Here is a 19,602-nt window from a genome sequence, read left to right as displayed (position 1 = left end):
TACGTCACAACCTGTACTCGTACACGCATTGTGAAATTCAGGTACAGGGAAGTACATTTTAATTTAAAGTGGTTGCCTGGTATCGGCGGATAAATACATTACTGCAACGCATGTGTTGTTCCTTCGGGACATGCACTGCAGCGACTAGAGCTGTTATGAAGCACACGAAACGCATTTGCAGTTGCGAATACAAAGAGCCGTAAGTTGTACAAGGAAATGATAGTGTTGCAAATTTGTGCCGGACCTGGACTCGAAAGCGGTATGAAGGGAAAATCCGGGTTCGTGTCTCATTCCCGCACAAATTTTCGTTATCGTCATTACCTTACACAGCTGAAGGTTGTTCGTATTCGCAACTGCGAATGCATTTCATGTGTTCCATAACGGCTGCAGTCGCTGCAGTGCCCCTTCGGAGTTGGATGCATGTCGGAAGGAACATTGCATCGTTCTTTTCAACAACACAGTCACTCTATTATCGTCATTTGAGGTGTCGTGTTACAGAAGAATGCCGAAAATTAGGTGGAGTGTTCTAAGTCTTCGCACCTACGTGCTCGACTGTACAAAGTTATGTATGCCTCTGTATATATTCATGCACCAGTAAAGCACTTTCACTTCACCTGCTCCTTCTCGCTTCCTTCATTCGGCCAACCTTTCAGTTTTCAGGAGCAGACCCACGCGCCGCCTTCCAGGCGGGGCACAAAACTATTCCTGCGAGGTGGTAAAGCCATTCGACTGAAGTGGATTTCAAGCAACCTATTACAATTCTGCAGGCTTCGTTGAGAGCTACATCCATCTGTTTGACATGAGCTAAATTATACCAAACAGGGCAGGCATACTCTGCCGCTCCTTCTGCCTATAGACCTATAACATCGTGTGGTGGGAAGTACTGCTGCGACTTACTTGGATTGTATCTCAAATGGTGTGTTGACCAGAATGGGTAGTTGCTGTTGGCTAATATCGTGTTTTACTGACTCTGTAATTTCCTTGTATATCAGCAGTGAAGATGGCTATTTATGGCCGAAATCTAGATACGCAAGAATAAATAGAAATATTAAAAAAAGGTAGGAAGATTTTTCTGTTTAGCAAAAGTGACAAAAAGCAGATTTCAGAGTACTTGACGGCTCAACACAAAAGTTTTGTTTTAAGTGCAGATAGTGTTTAGAATCAGTGGACAAAGTTCAAGACCATCGTACAATATGCGTGAGATGAGTATGTGCCAAGCAAGATCGCAAGCGATGGAAAAGAGCCACCGTGGTATAACAACCGAGTTAGAAAACTGCTGCAGAAGCAAAGGGAACTTCACAGCAAACATAAACATGGCCAACACCTTGCAGACAAACAAAAATTACGCGAAGCGAAATGTAATATGAGGAGGGCCATGCGAGAGGCGTTCAATGAATTCGAAAGTAAAGTTCTGTGTACTGACTTGGCAGAAAATCCTAAGAAATTTTGATTTTATGTCAAAGCGGTAGGTGGATCAAAACAAAATGTCCAGACACTCTGTGACCAAAATGGTACTGAAACAGAGCATGACAGACTAAAGGCCGAAATACTAAATGTCTTTTTCCAAAGCTGTTTCACAGAGGAAGATTGCACTGTAGTTCCTTCTCTAGATTGTCGCACAGATGAAAAAATGGTAGATATCCAAAATAGACGACAGAGGGATACAGATACAATTAAAATCGCTCAAAAGAGGAAAGGCCGCTGGACCTGATGGGATACCAGTTCGATTTTACACAGAGTACGCGAAGGAGCCTGCCCCCTTCTCGCAGCGGTGTACCGTAGGTCTCTAGAAGAGCGTAGCGTTCCAAAGGATTGGAAAAGGGCACAGGTCATCCCCGTTTTCAAGAAGGGACGTCGAACAGATGTGCGGAACTATAGACCTATATCTCTAACGTCGATCAGTTGTAGAATTTTGGGACACGTATTATGTTCGAGTATAACGACTTTTCTGGAAACTAGAAATCTACTCTGTAGGAATCAGCATGGGTTTCAAAAAAGACGATCGTGTGAAACCCACCCAGCTCGCGCTATTCGTCCACGAGACTCAGAGGGCCATAGACACGGGTTCCCAGGTAGATGCCGCGTTTCTTGACTTCCGCAAGGCGTTCGAGACAGTTCCCCACAGTCGTTTAATGAACAAAGTAAGAGCATATGGACTATCAGACCAATTGTGTGATTGGATTGAAGAGTTCCTAGATAACAGAACGGAGCATGTCATTCTCAATGGCGAGAAGTCTTCCGAAGTGAAAGTGATTTCAGGTGTGCCGCAGGGACTGACGTAGGACCGTTGCTATTCACAATATACATAAATGACCTTGTGGATAGCATCGGAAGTTCACTGAGGCTTTTTGCGGATGATGCTGTGGGTGTTTCGAGAGGTTGTAACAATGGAAAATTGTACTGAAATTCAGGAGGATCTGCAGTGAATTGACGCACGGTGCAGGGAATGGCAATTGAATCTCAATGTAGATAAGTGTAATGTGCTGCAAATACATAGAAAGAAAGATCCCATATCATTTAGCTACAATATAGCAGGTCAGAAACTGGAAGCAGTTAATTCCATAAATTATCTGGGAGTACGCATTAGGAGTGATTTAAAATGGAATGATTATATACGGTTGAGCAGATGTCAGACTGCGATTCATTGAAAGAATCCTAAGGAAATGCAATCCGAAAACAAAGGAAGTAGGTTACAGTACGCTTGTTCGCCCACTACTTGAATACTGCTCAGCAGAGTAGGATCCGTACCAGATAGGGTTGATAGAATAGATAGAGAAGATCCAACGGAGAGCAGCGCGCTTCGTTACAGGATCATTTAGTAATCGCGAAAGCGTTACGGATATGATAGATAAACTCCAGTGGAAGACTCTGCAAGAGAGACGCTCAGTAGCTCGGCACGTGCTTTTGTTGAAGTTTCGAGAACATACCTTCAGCGAGGAATCAAGCAGTATATTGCTCCCTCCTACGTATATCTCGCAAAGAGACCATGAGGATAAAATCAGAGAGATTGGAGGCCACACAGAGGCATACCGACAATCCTTCTTTCCACGAACAATGCGAGACTGGAATAGAAGGGAGAACCGGTAGAGGTACTCAAGGTACCCTCCGCCACACATCGTCAGTTGGCTTTTGGAGTATGGATGTAGATATAATAAAAGCTAACCTGATTGCGACAGACTGTTGTGTGCCTCTCCTTCCTTATAGGCTAGGATCGCTGTACATGACAGTTCCTTACGGCATCAAAAGTTGATCTAATAGTCCACTCTGCACTGCATTAGGGTGACCGGATATCTTTGGTCTGGTAGTCGTGGCTGCAGGTGCGACGTATCTGCACGCTTAGAATTCCCGTGCTGTCGGACACGGTAGCCCTCGCTGGTAGCGAGCGGGCGGCGGTAATCGTCGGTGCGATCTCTGGGGGCGGTGCCGCGCCGCGCTGAGCCGTATCACGGGGGCCGCCGCCGCCTCCGCCCCCGCAGCCAGTCTGACAGCGGCCATGGCTTCGGCGGACGCCCTCCTGCTGCTACTGCTGCTGCTGCCGTTGCTGCTGTTAGCCTCGGCTAGAGCGGACATCCAGCCAGGTCTGTAGCCCAGTGACTGCTCCGCATCTGCATCTTTGTATACCAGTACACAGCACAGCCGATGTGCAGTGCGTGGCGTAGGGTACTTCGTGCTACTAACACTGTTTTTCTGCTCACTCCACTCGTGTACTGAACGAGGGAATAATGACTGCCTACATAAGGGAACAATTGATAGGAATGGGGGAAAGAAATACAGTAGAAGAATAATGGGTAGCTTTGAGGGATGCAATAGTGAAGACAGCAGAGGATCAAATAGGTTAAAAAATGAGGGCTAGTAGAAATCCTTGGGTAACAGAAGAAATATTGAATTTAATTGATGAAGGGAGAAAATATAAAAATGCAGTAAATGAAGCGGGCAAAAAGGAATACAAACGTCTCAAAAATGAGATCGACAGGAAGTGCAAAATGGCTAAGCAGGCATGGCTAGAGGACAAATGTAAGGATGTAGAGGCTTATCTCACTAGGGGTAAGATAGGTACAGCCTACAGGAAAATTAAAGGGACCTTTGGAGAAAAGAGAGCCACTTGTATGAATATCAAGAGCTCAGATGGAAACCCAGTTCTAAGCAAAGAGGGGAAAGCAGAAAGGTGGAAGGAGAGAATAGAAGCTTTCGAAATGTGGTGCTACAGAAGAATGTTGAAGATTAGGTGGGTAGATCACGTAACTAATGAGGAGGTATTGAATAGGATTGGGGAGAAAAGAAGTTTGTGGCACAACTTGACTAGAAGAAGGGATCGGTTGGTAGGACATGTCCTGAGGCATCAAGGGATCACAAAGTTAGCATTGGAGGGCAGCGTGGAGGGTAAAAATCGTTGAGGGAGACCAAGAGATGAATACACTAAGCAGATTCAGAAGGATGTAGGTTGCATTAGGTACTGGGAGATGAAAGAGCTTGTACAGGATAGATTAGCATGGAGAGTTGCATCAAACCAGTCTCAGGACTGAAGACCACAACAACAACAACAACAACAACAGGGGTCTCCAAACTACGGCCCGTGGGCAGAAACCGGCCCGCGAGTGCCGGAAAACCGGCCCGCGTAAGGCTGTCCGGATATTCCCGGTATCCGGCCCGCCAACAATAGTGTTTCGAGGCCTATCGCGACCAATACACCGTGACATTGGCTCTGATATTCGCTACCAGATTACATAACTAAACTTGTTGTTGCGCCGCTTGAAATAACTACGCGTTGACATACTCTACCTCTGTTACGTGTTGCAGTAATAGCGTTGCTAACAATGATTTTGACATTTCGTTAACTTTGCAGGACGCTTTCGTGAAGAATGTGCAGTGACGTACTCTTTTGTCGGTGAAATTCGCCAGAACAAAATACGCCAGAATTTCGGTCAGGTACGTCCACCAATCAAAATTATGTAATTAAATAAAAATCGTAGATCGTCTCAGTGCTAGCTATTCCCACAACCTTAGATTTTTGCGATTTCATCTTTCCTTTAGTCTTACATTACGGTGATCGTGGAGTGCTAGGGTGCTTTAATCCCCCTAGGTAGATCTTGGCCCTTATGACTTCGTGGAGGAGTCAATGTGGTGCGCAGACTAAAAAGTTTGGTGACCCCTGGCCTACAGCATCAACCCGAGCTTCACCGGCAAAATCTCAAATTCATTTTAGTATGAGAGACAGTGGTCTCTAGTAACATCAAAAACGAATTGCAAATCGCCTGATTTTTATCTTCATTTATGTTTGTACCAGTTGTGTTGTTGTGATCTTCAGTGGTCTGATGCAGCTCTCTATGCTACTCTATTGTGGTGTGCGTACTGTAAGACCTTCGGTACACACACCATCAGATTATTTGACTTGTCGCTCTAACGAAGTAGGCGAGCGCCAGCAATATGTCTCGTGGTTTTATCGTGGCGTGTTTATCTTCTGCCGTTAGGTCAGACGATAGAAATGTCACTTGCACGCTTAGAGTAGCACATTGACGGTGACCAACTTTAAACAGAACTTAATTTTCACACACATTTTAACTTGATTCTGGATGCTATTTACAATGGACAATCTGAAGTTCCTTTGGTCTTGGTGCGTTAATCTTATTCTCACATATATCTCTGATACTTGACAAAAGTGTCTATACATTTATCTTCATGGCTATGTACAGGAATATGGTAATCTTATTAGGCGCAGACTGAATCTTGACTATAGACTAATGCAGACTAATGTCGACTGATTAATTGGAGATCTGTACACTCGTTATAATACCTCGCGCGTTCAGGTATCACTGCGTGAGTGTGATCAGCGAGGACAGAAGGTTCTATGTTAGCAGCAATCTCATTGGCTGCGTTACATATTAATACGTGGATCGGCGGAGGCAGAATTTGGTCCATCTCTATGACAGCGCCATCTCGTAGTGTGGAGATGGACGAGCGCTGCGCCTGCGCTGTTGTGCTCAGCGGGACGCGCTCTATTGGGAAAGTTGTGTACGTACTGATTACGGGGAACTATGTACACAACATCCATCCAATGCAAGCATTTTCATCTTCAAATTACTACTGCAACTACATCCTTCCGAAACTGCTTTCTGTGTTTATCTTTTTTTTCCCCTCTACCGTTTTCACTCCCACTGCCCCACTACCACTTCCCACTAATACTAACCTCATGACACCTTGATGTCTCGGCATGTATCATATCAATCGGTCCGTCCTAGTTAAGTTGTGCCACAAAATTATTCTCTCACTAATTCTATTCAGTATGTCCCCATTGATAATGCGATCTACCCATCTAATCTCCAGCATTCTTATGCAGCACTGTGTTTAAAAAGCTTCTGTAAAGTTTGGAAGGTAGGAGACGAGGTACTGGCAGAAGTAAAGCTGTGAGTACCGGGCGTGAGTCGTGCTTCGGTAGCTCAGTTGGTAGAGCACTTGCCCGCGAAAGGCAAAGGTCCCGAGTTCGTGTCCCGGGCGGGCACACAGTTTTAATCTGCCAGGAAGTTTCAATGCTCCTAGTAATTTAAAATTCTGTTGAAAATTAAAAATCTTGGAGACTAACATTTCTCTTGGAAAGCAAAAATCATCTTAGAATCGAAGAATCTCTTAGAAAGTACCTTCTTAGAAGATATAAAATTGCTTGGAAAATAAAAATCCCTATGAATAACAAAATTCTCTTGAAAACTAGCCGTATATTACCTAAATTACCTTACGTTTTTATGTACTACCCCTGTGTTGGTGGCCTGCATACATGTAATTACACAACTCAAAATGATTGTGTTAATAGGTCCGTTCCACTTAGGCATATGTGTAAATTTGCCTTGCTTGAAAAATTCGAGTGCGTTATGTCGATAAACAGTCCACCCATCTGCTGAGAGGGCTACTCTTAGAAGTTTCTGAAATATGAATTTGTCCTAGTTTTTCTATGTCGTGCTGCTTCACTCATTGGAGTAGATAATCTTAGAATACTTTGTGAAGGAACGTCTCTGTGGACACATCTTAACATACGAATTTGACACTGAGGGACAAAATGGACCTTTGTAAATGTTTCGAAAGGTGTGCTTAAGTATTTTATTTGTGTGTGGTACCGTGGTGCATTGCTCATCGTTGTCTGATAAATTTTGACTTTTTTTGGCGATACATGGAAAGTTTACCAAAAAGACGGATTTAAAAGCAAAGGAATTTTAGATCTGGCGAGGTTCACAATAAATCCGACTACGAACCAACAGCGTCACCAGTTTTAGGTCTTAGATTAATAATCGTCGTTTTTAACGGCGACCGAATGCAGACACATCGATTGTAGTCACCCAAAGGCAACCTAAACTCGATAACACGGATATAGCCTGAACATACGGTAGTAATAGTTGGTGGCACTTTAACCAAACCAGTATCAACTGCAAGAACTGGGGATAAATTACCTTCTGGAACTCCGAAAGCCTTGAGAAACAATAACTAATACTTTGAATATTAAGGCTGTCCAAGAAGGACGCAGCTTTTGAAATGCTCGACATTTCTATTCTGGTAAGTTAGCAGCACTGAACGTTTCATGAATTTCGTCTGTTTTCATTGTGGTTAGTAATGGAGCGCTTCACGAAGAAACAGCCTGTTGTCTTAGTGAAAACTATTTGTAAATGCGTTGGACGTTGCGCAGAGCCTGTCAGCGAACTCCGTGAAATGTTAGTTCATCAACGTACTGCACCGAATAAGTCGGTTATGATGAGAGTAATTGCTATATTGGAGAAACCAGGTCCAGTTGTGGGCATTAAACCCTTCAGTCTTCCTCGTGTTACTCGTTCTGCGGAAAACATCGCTACAGTTAGTGTTAATGCTGCTGTAGGTCCGAAGAAATCGAATCGCTGACGTTCACAAAAAAGGGATATTCCCAGAACCATCACAAATCGAATTTTAAAAGAAGATGTGCACATTTCGGTCAGTAAAACTCAAATGACACAAGAACTGAAACCAAACGATCACGATAAGCGCCGAGCACGTACCCTTTGAGCACCTGTAAAAAAAGTGTAGACAAAAATTTCATCAAGAAAATAAAGTTCATTGGCGAAGCACTCTTTCTGTTGAATGGCTTCGTGAACAAACAAAATGGCAGGTTCTGAGACATAATACCCTAGATTAAGTATGAGAAAGCTATTACATCCACAATCAGTGACAGTATGGTGTGGGATTTGGTCTGAGAGCTCAACTGATCCGTACTTCTTCGAAGATGAGGCCGGAAACGCATTAACAGTCGTCGGCGAACGCTTCAGCAAGAGTTACGAGAGTTTTGTGGTCTGAACTGTGAAAGACGTATCGTGCTAAGAAGCAATGACTGCTCCCGTAATTCGTCATAGTTAAGCCTGAAACCTTCAGGCTGTTGTTGTTGTTGTTGTGGTCTTCAGTCCTGAGACTGGTTTGATGCAGCTCTCCATGCTACTCTATCCTGTGCAACCTTCTTTATCTCCCAGTACCTACTACAGCCTACATCCTACTGAATCTGCTTACTGTATTCATCTCTTGGTCTCCGTCTACGATTTTTTACCCTCCACGCTGCCCTCCAATGCTAAATTTGTGATCCCTTGATGCCACAACACATGTCCTACCAACCGATCCCTTCTTCTAGTCAAGTTGTGCCACACACTTCTCTTCTCTACAATCCTATTCAATACCTCCTCATTAGTTACATGATCTACCCACCTAATCTTCAGCATTCTTCTGTAGCACCACATTTCGAAAGCATCTATTCTCTTCTTGTCCAAACTATTTATTGTCCACGTTTCACTTCCATACATGGCTACACTCCATACAAATACTTTCAGAAACGACTTCCTGACACTTAAATCTATACTCGATGTTAACAAATTTCACTTCTTCAGAAACGCTTTCCTTGCCATTGCCAGTCTACATTTTGTATCCTCTCTACTTCGACCATCATCAGTTATTTTGCTACCCAAATAGCAAAACTCCTTTACTATTTTAAGTGTCTCATTTCCTAATCTAATTCCCTCAGCCTCACCCGTCTTAATTCGACTACATTCCGTTATCCTCGTTTTGCTTTTATTGATGTTCATCTTATATCCTCCTTTCACGACACTGTCCATTCCACTCAACTGCTCTTCCAAGTTCTTTGCTGTCTCTGACAGAATTACAATGTCATCGATGAACCTCAAAGTTTTTATTTCTTCTCCATGGATTTTAATACCTACTCCAAATTTTCTTTTGTTTCCATTACTGCTTTCTCAATATACAGATTGAATAACATCGGGGAGAGGCTACAACCCTGTCTCACTCCCTTCCCAACCACTGCTTCCCTTTCATGCCCCTCAACTCTTATAACTGCCATCTGGTTTCTGTACAAATTGTAAATAGCCTTTCGCTCCCTGTATTTTACCCCTGCCACCTTTAGAATTTGAAAGAGAGTATTCCAGTCAACATTGTCAAAAGCTTTCTCTAAGTCTACAAATGCTAGAAACGTAAGTTTGCCTTTCCTTAATCTATTTTCTAAGATAAGTCGTAAGGTCAGTATTGCCTCACGTGTTTAACATTTCTACGGAATGGCTTCAGGCTATGCAAAAAGAAAAAATTAATGATGCTAATTCTGTGTCCCAAGTAACAATTTGTAAATGCAGTCTGACTCGTAAAGTTTGTTACATACATGTACACTTTCATGATTCAGCAAACCGAAATAATGGGCTTGCGTGGCAACTATTTGAATACTACACAGTGAATAACGATCCATGCAGACGGTGATCCAAAAGAGAGCAAGTGTTAGCTTTCTGTGCATATCGTTCATCTGTACAATGAGAACGTTTTCTCTCTATGGTAACCACTGACTTTAAATACAAAGAGTAATTAAAACCTCAGAGGACAGTTCGTGAATATCTTCTTCATTCAACCTCACTGAAATATGCGAGCTCACTCTACACAGTATTTAGCAAGCAACATTCATCGAAACAGCACATGTCGATCTACCTTGTCTGCGCTGAAACCAGAGAAAACTTACTTATTACCTATAGTTTGTGACTGTCATTAAATATGTGGTTTTGGGTACCCCAGAATACTTATGGACTGTGAGGCAAAACCACAGTACACAACAAGAAGGCCGCCATGCAGACTGGCACTATCATGTGATTTAGATCGAAATAATTCCGGAATAAATAGATTCATGAATGTATATATTGTTATTAAAAATAGGTAAATGACATCCGAGCCTACATGGATCCTATAGCTAAAAATACAAAACTCAAAATTCACGACAAGTAACTGGAACATCGCGTTCCCACTCCACGATTTTGAACAAAGCTTTAACTATTTCATAATTTAGGAAATGGTGAAAACTTTGAATTTGTAGTATGATCAGTTGAAAAGATAATATGAATTGCTATAATTCGACGGGTAGGTCGCCGAAGTGGCGTCAACTTGAAAGACCTGCACCCGGCGAACGGTCGACCCGACGGGAGGCCCTAGCCACACAACATATTTTTTATTGCTATAATTAGATTCAATTCATTCAAGTATGATCAGCGTATGAGTATCCATTTTACCACCCACAGGTACGTTTCTGCCTGCCTGAATTTCACTATGGTAAATGACTGGTCTCACTCAATTCTTTTGTCATTATAGAATCTCCACATCTGCCCAGATAGCCGCCAGAGAAAGGCAGTCTTTCTCCCAAGATGGAACACAGGGCTCCTCCAAACAGGGCACTAGAAACTAACCAAATGGCGAATGAAAATTCAGAAACAGCCTGCGGCTTCCAGTACATGAAGGCTCCCCAATGGTAGAAAAAAACTTACTCCTCAAAGATGCAACACTACACAAAGTGCCCATGGAAAGATATTCCTCATAATGTTCTACCGATTAACCGAAACTCATTACAGCAGTTATGCAAAAAGTATTGCGTAGATAAATATCGTGATCTACTAACAGCAAAATATAATGAGTAGAAATTAAAGTGTCAAATGAACAGGCAACTATTATCACACCTTCCTTTGTAAATTAAACAGATTGGCAATGTGCTGTGGAGGAGACCACTAGAGGACATTGTAAACTGGCACATCATATCCTAACAAATTTTCAAAAAAAAAAGTTGTTTAATAAGAACATTAATTAAAATGAGTATTAAATGAAAAATAAACCAGGGTAACCTCAAGGCAGTGCCTTCTGGCTTGATATTATCCAATTCTGTGACATGATTTCCTAAAATATAGGCTAAATGGTGTTAATACATTATGGCAAGACTTTCAAGTCTGTTAATACAAAAATTAGGCCATTTGCATCTCATATTTGAAACTTGAATTTAAAATTGAGTAACCTGACATTAAGTAAAATAATAAGTAAATATGGGTTAAATTGAATAACTAAGAAATAAAATGGCTCAAATTAAATTGATTAACATTAAAAGAAATAACTCTCAAAGTTCTCTGTTGGCTACATGTGCTGAGGAAAATTTGATTTTAAAGTATAACAATAAATATAGAAATTAATCATGTTTATGTACAGGATAAGTGGTAAAACGTACATATGTACAATATCATAAATACAGATTTTTAAGTAAAAGATGTCATTATTCTAGTCATATATCAATGAGACTAGACATTATGGTGTGTAGATGATTTATGTAAGTGTATGCATACATCAATGTTATTGAAAAGAGAACACAAAGACCAAATAATTTTATGAGTTTAATAGTTTCTTTTAAACTGCTACACGTATCAATTCTACTCATACAAGGTAACATTGGCCAAGGATAGTCAAATAACTTTTAAATCGATTGTGACACAACAGTTGTAAAAAAAAGCTGTTGCAATATCATCTTCACCAATAAAGTTCTTGACTGATAATGCATCTCAGACTTGAAATGATTAATGTTCTGTCTCTTCTGCATTATCGTATATAAATTAAGTACACTAACCATTCACATTGACTGATTCAAAGACTTAGATTGAATTGTAATAGAATACTAATTAGCATAAAATACTATAGAAGACAGACTTAACACAGCGACTCTACATTCATTCGGAGATACTTCTCTGCAGTCAATAACTCATTATGATTAGAAATGAGTATACCACACCAGATGCATGTGGCTAACTACATGATGTGCCACCAATAAAGATCAACATAAATGTAAATATTAAAGCCTTTAGCTGTACTCGTTACTGTACTTGTCAAAAATATGGAAACACCAAAAGTGCAATACATAATCATTCCTAATAAGTTGTAGGAAACGCATTGGCATTGAAACAGCTTCCAGTCGTCTCGGAATGGATAAATGAGGCCCTGTGCCGTTTAAAGAAAATCTTATACCATTCTTCTCGCAGAATAACGGCATGCTCAGGCAACGATGCTCTAGTTGGATAGTGATCAAGAACCCTTCTCTCCAAACTAGACTAGAAATGCTTAATGAAATTGAGATCTGCTGTGGCCAGGTGAGACTCGAAATTTCTTCCTTGTGCTTACAAAACCAGTCTTGGACTGCGCCAGCTGTATGAATAGGTGCCCTGTCGTCTTGCTACACAGCACCACCACTGGAGAACAAACACTGTACCATGGGTGATCAGCCAAAATGGTCACTTTATCGTTTGTAGTAATGGCACCATGCAGAGTAATCGTGAGGTCCAGGGAATCCCACCATGTGGCTGTCCAAATCATTAGTGAACCCCCGCCATGTTCCACTCTTGAGACGTAAATTTGCCCAGAAGTTGGAAACAATGTGAAACAAGACCCATCCAACCAAATGATATCACACCATTGCTCCATATACCAGGTTTTATGGCTTCGACTGAGGACTGGTTTTGAAACAATGATGTTTGCGCACTTTCGCTACATGCCGTTTAAATCTTCCATATGGTGTCTCTTGGAACATGAAATACTTCGGTTTCCTTGATTGAGGAATCACCCGCCATATAAGCACCAATTGATTTAGTTGTGATACAATGCTCTCACAACTACACAGAATTCTGCTCCGGCCTCGACTAACGCTTGTACAGGGCGCTCATAATTAAACTTTGGTTATATTACGCATTATAACATGGAAACTAATTACCTAACGAGTACCGAAGTTGGTAGTATTAATGCCCAGAATGTGGGGTGCATGATTCCCATGCATCACAGCGCCACCGTTTAGTTCCATCTATGGCCACTAGGAGCCGTGATCAGTCATCTGATTCATAGTATCCCACACCTGACAAATCTCAGGGCACTTTTGACGTGTCAACATGAGTTTGGACAAAAGGAGCAGGGCATTATTGGTGAAGCTGTATTATCAAAACAACAGCAGTGCTGCAGCTGCACTTCGAAAATATCGCCGGCTGAAAAGGTTACGAAAGGGTCCTGTTCCTCCACCTGCTGGGCGGAGCATGATGGGCAAGTTCGAATCAACTGGAGAACTGGGCGTCGCTCAGGGAAGAGGCCGACGACCGATTGCACCACAGGTGGTTGACGAAATCGCTGCTCCTATGGCAGACAACGCTGCGAGCAATTCCCGATCGTCAGGCAGTGCACGTGCTGTGTCACGACAGTTGAACATCCCGTGGTCCACTGTACGGAACGTGCCTCCAACCATTGTCAAATGGTATCCATACAAGATCCACATCGTGCGGCAGCTTGCACCACAGGACGCACGACGACCTGTTGACTTCGCTCTCCACTTTCTTGTAATGTTGAACGATGACGAGGGCTCGCTCAGGGTCATCATATGCACGGGCAAAACACATTTTTCTGTGACGGGTAAGGTGAACACACATAATTGCCGAGTGTGGGGACCTTCAGCTCCAGTGACTATGCATGAAGTTCCACTGTATGGTGAACGTGTCACCGTATGGTGTGACTTCACGGCTACGTTCAACATTGGTCCATTCGTTTTTCAACAGGTTGGCGCTCAAGCACCAAAGAGGTCAGCGTTACTGCGATATGCTTCGCCAGCGTGTCATACCCGCCCTACAGGAGAGAGACGTGTTGAACCCAACAGTTTTCAAGCAAGACGGGGCCACACCGCACATCGCTCGTGAAGTTTACCTGCTTCTCCAAAACACATATGGAAACGATCCAATTATCACTCAATCGTTTTCCAAATGCTTGGTCGCCACGATCATGTGACCTCACTTCCTGAGATTTCTGGTTGTGGGGCTACACGAAGAAAGGGTTTACCCCGGGAACATTCACACATGTGCTGATCTGAAGCGTAACGTGTTAGGAGAGGTAGCCAGCATACCACGAACAGGCTTCGTTCTGCTGTGCAGAATGCAGTCCTGCGCTCTTTCAGACTCATCTGGACACTGATGGGAGCCATATTCAGCCCTTTTTTAGCAGTAATGGTACCGGTATGTACTGATATGATGACACCGTAGCATCACATTAAAAGGGTTACAATTGAATTGATTCTGCATGATTTCTCTTCGCCATGACACTGACATTAATGCTACCAAATTTACTCCTCGTACGGTAAAAAAAGTTTCGGTGTTATAACGTGTTAAATAGGGAAACCATCCGGTACATATTGAGGACATTGCACAGGGGGCGTTCGTGGTCAAATACAACAGCGCTATCTGCGGGCTTGGTTAGCATTGGCATTTATGTTCATGACATATATTTCTCACTGAGTTTCCATATTTTTGTCCAACCCCTGTATGTGAAACAGTCCTTGACGTGCTCCAGGATTAGCAGATTTGCTGCGGTTTTCTTGTGAAGGGCCCATGGACTACATCATCCATAGTTTCACGTCAATAATGCAGCTAGCAACTCATCAGGGAACCCAGGCGCCTGTTACGTGCCGAATTCCATACTGCTTGGCAGATCGATTGTTTCCTGTACTTTTCAAAAAGGTGAGGCACCTATGACCTAAGTCAACACATCTCAGGCAAACTGTATGCGGTAATGTCTGTGGCTGTGTCCTGCCATCGACTACGTAGGTCGAGTCATGAAAGTTAAAAAAAAAAATTGATCTTACGGCCTCATATGGCACATATACACTCCTGGAAATGGAAAAAAGAACACATTGACACCGGTGTGTCAGACCTACCATACTTGCTCCGGACACTGCGAGAGGGCTGTACAAGCAATGATCACACGCACGGCACAGCGGACACACCAGGAACCGCAGTGTTGGCCGTCGAATGGCGCTAGCTGCGCAGCATTTGTGCACCGCCGCCGTCAGTGTCAGCCAGTTTGCCGTGGCATACGGAGCTCCATCGCAGTCTTTAACACTGGTAGCATGCCGCGACAGCGTGGACGTGAACCGTATGTGCAGTTGACGGACTTTGAGCGAGGGCGTATAGTGGGCATGCGGGAGGCCGCGTGGACGTACCGCCGAATTGCTCAACACGTGGGGCGTGAGGTCTCCACAGTACATCGACGTTGTCGCCAGTGGTCGGCGGAAGGTGCACGTGCCCGACAACTTGGGACCGGACCGCAGCGACGCACGGATGCACGCCAAGACCGTAGGATCCTACGCAGTACCGTAGGGGACCGCACCGCCACTTCCCAGCAAATTAGGGACACTGTTGCTCCTGGGGTATCGGCGAGGACCATTCGCAACCGTCTCCATGAAGCTGGGCTACGGTCCCGCACACCGTTAGGCCGTCTTCCGCTCAAGCCCCAACATCGTGCAGCCCGCCTCCAGTGGTGTCGCGACAGGCGTGAATGGAGGGACGAATGGAGACGTGTCGTCTTCAGCGATGAGAGTCGCTTCTGCCTTGGTGCCAATGATGGTCGTATGCGTGTTTGGCGCCGTGCAGGTGAGCGCCACAATCAGGACTGCATACGACCGAGGCACACAGGGCCAACACCCGGCATCATGGTGTGGGGAGCGATCTCCTACACTGGCCGTACACCACTGGTGATCGTCGAGGGGACACTGAATAGTGCACGGTACATCCAAACCGTCATCGAACCCATCGTTCTACCATTCCTAGACCGGCAAGGGAACTTGCTGTTCCAACAGGACAATGCACGTCCGCATGTATCCCGTGCCACCCAACGTGCTCTAGAAGGTGTAAGTCAACTACCCTGGCCAGCAAGATCTCCGGATCTGTCCCCCATTGAGCATGTTTGGGACTGGATGAAGCGTCGTCTCACGCGGTCTGCACGTCCAGCACGAACGCTGGTCCAACTGAGGCGCCAGGTGGAAATGGCATGGCAAGCCGTTCCACAGGACTACATCCAGCATCTTTACGATCGTCTCCATGGAAGAATAGCAGCCTGCATTGCTGCGAAAGGTGGATATACACTGTACTAGTGCCGACATTGTGCATGCTCTGTTGCCTGTGTCTATGTGCCTGTGGTTCTGTCAGTGTGATCATGTGATATATCTGACCCCAGGAATGCGTCAATAAAGTTTCCCCTTCCTGGGACAATGAATTCACGGTGTTCTTATTTCAATTTCCAGGAGTGTATATACATTATTTACACCCATCATCTTTCAAGATGGACTCTCTATGTTATACAAAATTGGTTGTAACTAGATAAATTCTTTGCAATTCACAATAACATACACAAGGTTCGCTATGTGGCTGGACAGTTAACGGAAGTAAACAACATTATGAGATAACCATGACACAAACAAAACAGAAGTAAACAAGATTCCTGTATCGTATCACAGTATAATGACACATTGAACAGTAAATGAGATTCAAATCACAAATTTTATTTCCTGGAGCTATAATCTGATGATCTACCCTTTAAGCAACTACACATGACTCCCTACAAAGTCACAGTTACTTCAATACCACAAAAATACTAAAATGACCACTTCTTCCGAATTCCAGCATCAACTAGAACCCTCTTATTCTTCTTCATTGGACGCCTTGAAACCTTCTTTACCTGTAGAAGCACTTGAAATTATTAATCAAATAATACCTATCATCAGTACTCAATTTGTAGTAAAAATTGAATCAAACCTCATTTTACGTCCATCACTGTTGCTGTTCTGCATCTCTCCTCTTCTCCTACAAAACATCAACCAACAGGGCAAGCTTCTGGTCACGTGATATATCAGTAAGGAATGCAAAAGTCTCAGCACCGTCTTTATTAATATAACAAAACATATTTCACATTCAATAAAACAAAATAGATTTCACATTCAAATGCCCTAAAACGGCATAGATATACATATTACCCCTAAATACGTAAGAGCAATTACAAAAAATGGTTCAAATGGCTCTGAGCACTATGGGACTTAACTTCGGAGGTCATCAGTCCCCTAGAACTTAGAACAACTTAAACCTAGCTAACCTAAGGATATCACACACAGCCATGCCCGAGGCAGGATTCGAACCTACGACCGTAGCGGCCGCGCGGTTCCACACTGTAGCGCCTATAACCGCTCGGCCACTCCGGCCGGCAGAGCAACTACACAAGTTAATATTTTAATAATGGTCAAACTAATTTTTCCTTCTGCCTCATTACTTAGATTTTTTATTTAGAGCTCACCACTCAGTTTCCTATCTGACCTATAATATGTGAAGGAGGGCTTTGCAGGTTTATACAAATGTAGAAGTCATAGTCCGAAACTAGTAATAGCATAATAAAATCGTTTCAAGAAAACCCGTAGCTGGTTGCAGTATTTCCTACAGTCTATAAATCCAGAAATCCAGTTGTGTTTCACAACCACGAGATTTTCCGAGCCCGTGCTCCACTATGTGATCAAAAGTATCCGGACAGCCCTAAAACATACGTTTTTTATATTAGGTGCCGTGTGCTGTCACCTACTGCCAGATACTCCATATCACCGACCTCAGTAGTCATTAGACATCGTGAGAGAGCAGAATGGGGCGCTCCGCGGAACTCCCGGACTTCGAACGTGGTCAGGTGATTGGGTGTTACATGTCAGATAGGAAACTGAGTGGTGAGCCCTAAATAAGAGATTTATGAGAGATTTCCACACTCCTTAACATCCCTTGGTCAACTGTTTCCGATGTGATAGTGAAGTGGAAACGTGAAGGGCCACGTACAGCACAAAAGCATACAGGCCGACCTCGTCTGTTGACTGACAGAGACCGCCGGCGGTTGAAGAGGGTCGTAATGTGTAATAGGCCGACATGTATCCAGACCATAACACAGCAATTCCAAACTGCATCAGGATCCACTGCAAGTACTATGACAGTTAGGCGGGAGTTGAGAAAACTTGGATTTCATGGCCGAGCGGCTGCTCATAAACCACAGATCACGGTGGTAAATGCCAAACGACGCCTCGCTTCGTGTAACAAGCGTAAACATTGGACTATTGAATAGTGGAGAAACGTGTGGAGTGACGAATCACGGTACACAATGTGGCAGTCCGATGGCAGGGTGTGAGTATGGCGAATGCCCGGTGAATGTCATCTGCCAGAGTGCGTAGTGCCAACAGTAAAATTTCGAGGCGGTGGTGCTATGGTGTGGTCGTGTTTTTCATGGAGAGGGCTTGCAACCCTTGTTGCTTTGCGTGGCACCATCACATCACAGTCCTACACTGATGTTTTAAGCACCTTCTTGTTTCCCACTGTTGAAGAGCAATTCGGGGATGGCGATTGCATCTTTCAACACGATCGATCACCTGTTCATAATTCACGGCCTATGGCGGACTGGTTACACGACAATAACATCCCGGTAGTGGACTGGCCTGCAGAGTCCTGACCTGAATCCTATAGAACAAGTTTCGGTTGTTTTGGAATCCGACTCCGTGCCGGGCCTCACCGACCGACATCAATAACACTCCTCAGGGCAGCACTCCGTGAAGAATGGGCTGCCATTCCCCAGGAAACCTTCCAGAACCTGACTGAACATATGCCTGCGAGAGTGGAAGTTGACATCAACTCTAAGGGTGGGCCAACACCATATTGAATTCCAGCATTACCGATGGAGCACACTACGAGCTTGTAAGTCATTTTCAGCTAGGTGTCTGGATACTTTTGTTCACAATGTGTAGTATTGTGTCAATAAATCGTCTTCTTCGGTCTACTTCATAACGCTCCAAAGGAGTGTCTGTGTGTTACAAAATCGTTAAATTGATATCGATCATATGAGTTATAATTCGTGGGATGACTTCCATTTCGTTTCCTCTGCATTAGTGTGATCTGTACAGCCTTCCACTCTCTATGTATGGGTTTCTCTTGCCGTGAGATTGTTAAAAGTTGAGCCGTTTCATCAGCATACTCAGAAAGGAATCGAAATCGTTTATAACCTGGATTGATAGATCTGCCTTTGTATGTGACTTACGTTGCTTTGCTACACTGCGGGTATCTGCTTCTAAATTACTCATGTTGTCAACTGTTCTTCATTAGAATTCAGGAGTACGTATTACATCCTCCTCGGTGAATGTGTTACGAATATCTGTGTTTAGTAACGCCACTGCAGCAGCGATGTTATCGGTAACATTATCACTGCTATCGTACAGTTAAGGTACTGATTGGTTCTTATTGCTGGTATGCTTTATATATCACCAGAGTCTCTCTGAATTTTCGGCCAGATTTCGAGACAGAGTTTTGCTGTGTGAACTATGAAAAGTGTCTCACTCTGAAGTCCGCGCTAACGTTCGAGCTTCTGTAAAAATCGCCAATTCTGGATATTTTGTGTTCTTTAACCCTTTCGTGGGCAAAATTATTGAGTAGTTTTTTTTAA

General features: G+C 43.6%; 1 protein-coding gene across 1 annotated transcript in view; it reads left to right on the top strand.

Moving 5' to 3' along the window:
• Nucleotides 1–3,463: 3,463 nt before the first annotated feature.
• Nucleotides 3,464–19,602, top strand: part of LOC124616001 (neuronal acetylcholine receptor subunit alpha-10-like) — a 209,666-nt gene continuing 193,527 nt past the window's right edge. The window contains exon 1 of the mRNA XM_047144212.1: nucleotides 3,464–3,578. Within this exon, the coding sequence (XP_047000168.1) occupies nucleotides 3,494–3,578 (85 nt within the window). The 5' untranslated portion in view covers nucleotides 3,464–3,493. The remainder of the gene's footprint in view (nucleotides 3,579–19,602) is intronic.

This window comes from Schistocerca americana, chromosome 5 (assembly GCF_021461395.2).
Source record: "Schistocerca americana isolate TAMUIC-IGC-003095 chromosome 5, iqSchAmer2.1, whole genome shotgun sequence".
Taxonomy (NCBI): Eukaryota; Metazoa; Arthropoda; class Insecta; order Orthoptera; family Acrididae; genus Schistocerca; species Schistocerca americana.
Note: the sequence above shows the minus strand (reverse complement) of the source record. Positions and strands in the feature narration are given on the sequence as shown.